At 43.6% G+C, this 3,251-nt stretch overlaps 1 protein-coding gene across 1 annotated transcript; it reads left to right on the top strand.

Annotated features, from left to right (window-relative positions):
* Positions 1 to 1,450: 1,450 nt before the first annotated feature.
* Positions 1,451 to 2,901, top strand: LOC124651255. The gene is made up of 3 exons (XM_047190367.1): positions 1,451 to 1,713; positions 1,966 to 2,147; positions 2,433 to 2,901. Exons 1-3 carry the CDS (start codon positions 1,528 to 1,530, stop codon positions 2,611 to 2,613), a joined length of 549 nt encoding a protein of 182 aa, XP_047046323.1. The 5' UTR covers positions 1,451 to 1,527; the 3' UTR covers positions 2,614 to 2,901.
* The last annotated feature ends 350 nt before the right edge of the window (positions 2,902 to 3,251 follow it).

Below are 3,251 nucleotides of genomic sequence, written 5' to 3'. Positions count from 1 at the left end.
TCTGCACCTCCAAAGAAACTAGTGTGTCATGCAGAGTTGAAGGGCTAGCTCCTCGACTCGATTGGCAAGGGCTCAGGTGATCAGATTGAGTGGATGTTTTCCATGGTCTACAACTTGTGGCAGGCAAAAAATGATGCTAGCTAGGGAGAGTAAGCAAATGCAGGACCCAAAGACAATCGTCCTGAGGACAGCGGCAGCGTTGGAAGAGTGGCGCGGCCTTATGGTTAAGCCACTATCTGCGCCAAGTGTGGTCAAGGAGAACTGGCAGCCTCCGGCTATTTACTGGTGTGAAATCAATGTCGATGGTGCATTCCGTCAACAAGAAGGTAATGGAGGTGGGGGCGTGGTCATTCGCGTCACCACGACAGCTTCAGAGCGGGAGCTTGCTGTTTTTTCACCCACGTTGCTAATGCTGAGGGTGCGGAGCTGCTCGCTTGTCGAAAGGGTCTCTTGCTTGCTAAGGAACTCCGCGCAAACAAGGTGATTTTGAAGATAAACAACACAGGGAGACAGATCGGTCCATGGCTCTTTAGTGGAGGAAATCAAGGTGCTACTTGGGAGTTTCTCGGAAATGGCTGTGTGTGCTATTCATCGAACAACAAATGATGTTGCCCATGCTTTAGCTAAAGATGACTGCGATAATAAGCGTTGTAAAACTTGGTTAGGTGTACCACCGGCTGGTATTGTTACCACTCTTGTATCGGATGTTTCGGTGGATTAATAGATCGCAGCACTTTCTTCTATAAAAAAAGACCTGATCGGCATATAGGTTTAGCCTATATAGGCACGCCCATGTCCGGAAATTCAATTCGACTCCCGGGTGCGTATGCTCCCTCTACCAAAAAAACATATTAGGAAATGTCAAAAAAATTGGATAAAAAATTCGACATGTACATCTCTATAATGTATGTGCATTCGCTAAGTTTCACGAAAAACCAATATTTTTTGTGGTCTATGTAAAAAGGAGAAACTTTATCTTGTGAAAAGCATTATTTTTAGCACTGAATTTTGTCTTTTTTACACACGTCACATGATAAGTCGATTTTTTATGAAACGACTTTGTGAGCGCGTAACACGTGGAGATGTACGTACAAATTTTTTGTTTTATTTTTTTTGAAATTTAAAATGTACATAAGATGCATTTCAAAATATAGGGAGCATATACACCCATGTTCTAAAACATCACTCCCCAGCCCATGTCTGCCATTGCTATTGGATTAGCAGCTATAGACAAGTTTTTCGTTAAAAATCTGGGCAGGCCACGGCCCAGTAGGCCTAAGCGTAGGTCCGCCGAATCCAAGCGGCAAGCCAGGCTTCAGGTGTTTTGTCGAGTTGAAAATTGGGCTGGAACAAATCCTGTCGAATTCGGATTGCTGCTTCAAGTTCCAGCCTTGACATAAATCGGAGATAGACGCGAGTCCCCCATAATAAAAAGAAGAGGACGGAACGCCCAGATCCGACGGAACACGAGAACGAGCCAACCTCGCATAGAACACATCAAATTTCGATTCCCCGCTGAAGTTCAAGATGGCCATGGCGGCGGTTCGATTCGCAGCGAGGAGGTTCACTGGCCAGCAATCGCAGGCGATTCTTAGGTCGGCCGTTGCGAATGAACAAGCGGTGCTCAACCGCGGCGGCTCGCCCGCCTATGCTCTACGCCGGTTCACCTCCTCCGAGGTTTCTGCTACCAAGGGACATAGAATCAACACCGAGGTACTACGCCCTATCGGTTTATTGTTATGTTTCGATTAGGGACGTATACTAGCCATCGAATCGAAAAACTGACTCCTCTGCATAACCACAGTATTTTATTCCTATTTTATTGTACAGACTCATGGAACTGTTGTTATTTCTTCACTTCAGAAACCAGCCTATCATAGGGAATTAAACATGCTTTCGTAGGGTTGCATTTTCACTCATTCATAGATCTGCAAGTTGCTAACCTCAGTGCCCTTCATTGGCCAGCATCCTTCTGTTTCAGGGGATATCCTTATAAGGATTGCTCATCAGAAGAAAAAGGAACTCTTCGATCTGCTCACTGAGATACAGATGAATAATGATTTTCCTTACATAATGAGAATGCGAGACAGGCGGCTTCTCCAGCGTCTTGCCACACATGTTGATCGCAGAGCTGTTAACCCTGAATGGTAAAATCTTAACTATATCCATACCCAAGCATCCCATATTCCTCTACTGATGTGTTATTTCTTATCACTTTGGTCATATGTATTAGTACACCGTCCATCCGCATATATTTTTAAATTCATTTCGGAATATATCTTATAATTATAATTGTGCTATACCTGATAGGATCAAATAGTATAACAAAGTCGTCTAATTGTTTTACTTGGTGATGAGAGCGCGATTGATGAATTTTCTTTGCTTCTTATAAGCATATAATTTTTTAACTGATCTCATCTGATCTCATGCAGGCGCCGGTATTCTCGAGAATATTTAATCAATTCTCTCTTGCGTAAAGGAGCAACTATCTTAGCTTTCCTTTATATGTCTGACTGCTGGAGTTCATATTTTGACCGGAAGAAGCAAGTTGAGGGAGCTGACCGCAACAGCAAATCCAGTGGCTCTGGTGCAGAAACAATTGTAGAAGAATAGTTTATGTTTGTGAGCTCAAGCTACAGGGAGCTCATTTTTTCAATAACTTGCAAAGAGCATTTCAAAGGAATATGAAAAAAAAATGCATGTAGTTCAAGATGTAATACTACAAAACGTTGACCAACGGGGGAATGATCCCTCCCTTAGCTATACGTTGTTAGGTAGGATGAGACTTTCCCCGCGGATGGACGCTAGGATAATAACCCGGTTTAAAGTTCACCCCCTCCCTGCGAAATTAGCGCGACATGAGGATTCAAACCCAGATAGGCTAGCTGCGCACTCGCTAGCCTTGCCACTAAGTTAGTACTCAGTTCTCAAGATGTAATACGACATGTGTGTGAAATCTCAATATGAATGTTTTATACTGCATCAAATACTAGCCTCGACCTTACATTTTTTTTTCAAAGGGCCATCGGCCGAACATTTATTAAGATGGAAAGGAAAAGGTACAAGGAGTTGTGCAAGGGCTCGAGGTTGGCCCCAAGTGAGAACTGTAAACCTACAGCTAACACCCACGTCCTGAGCAGGACGGCTTGGATTTCCTCGACAATCTTTTTGAAGTTGTGATTCACTTCGGCAAACTCCTGCTGAAAAATGAGAGAGTTATGTTCCTTCCAGATCCTCCAATGGACGAGGAT

The sequence above is a fragment of the Lolium rigidum genome, chromosome 5, assembly GCF_022539505.1.
Source record: "Lolium rigidum isolate FL_2022 chromosome 5, APGP_CSIRO_Lrig_0.1, whole genome shotgun sequence".
NCBI classification, from domain to species: Eukaryota; Viridiplantae; Streptophyta; class Magnoliopsida; order Poales; family Poaceae; genus Lolium; species Lolium rigidum.
The sequence above is the reverse complement of the archived record's forward strand: the minus strand, read 5'-3'. Positions and strand labels throughout refer to the sequence as shown.

Bases quoted from the DNA above. Each gene is read 5' to 3' on its own strand.
- LOC124651255 (XM_047190367.1), top strand. From the start codon at position 1,528: ATGGCCATGGCGGCGGTTCGATTCGCAGCGAGGAGGTTCACTGGCCAG. The intron at 1,714-1,965 runs GTACTACGCCCT...TTCATTGGCCAG, and splicing joins GACATAGAATCAACACCGAG to CATCCTTCTGTTTCAGGGGA. The intron at 2,148-2,432 runs GTAAAATCTTAA...GATCTCATGCAG, and splicing joins AGAGCTGTTAACCCTGAATG to GCGCCGGTATTCTCGAGAAT.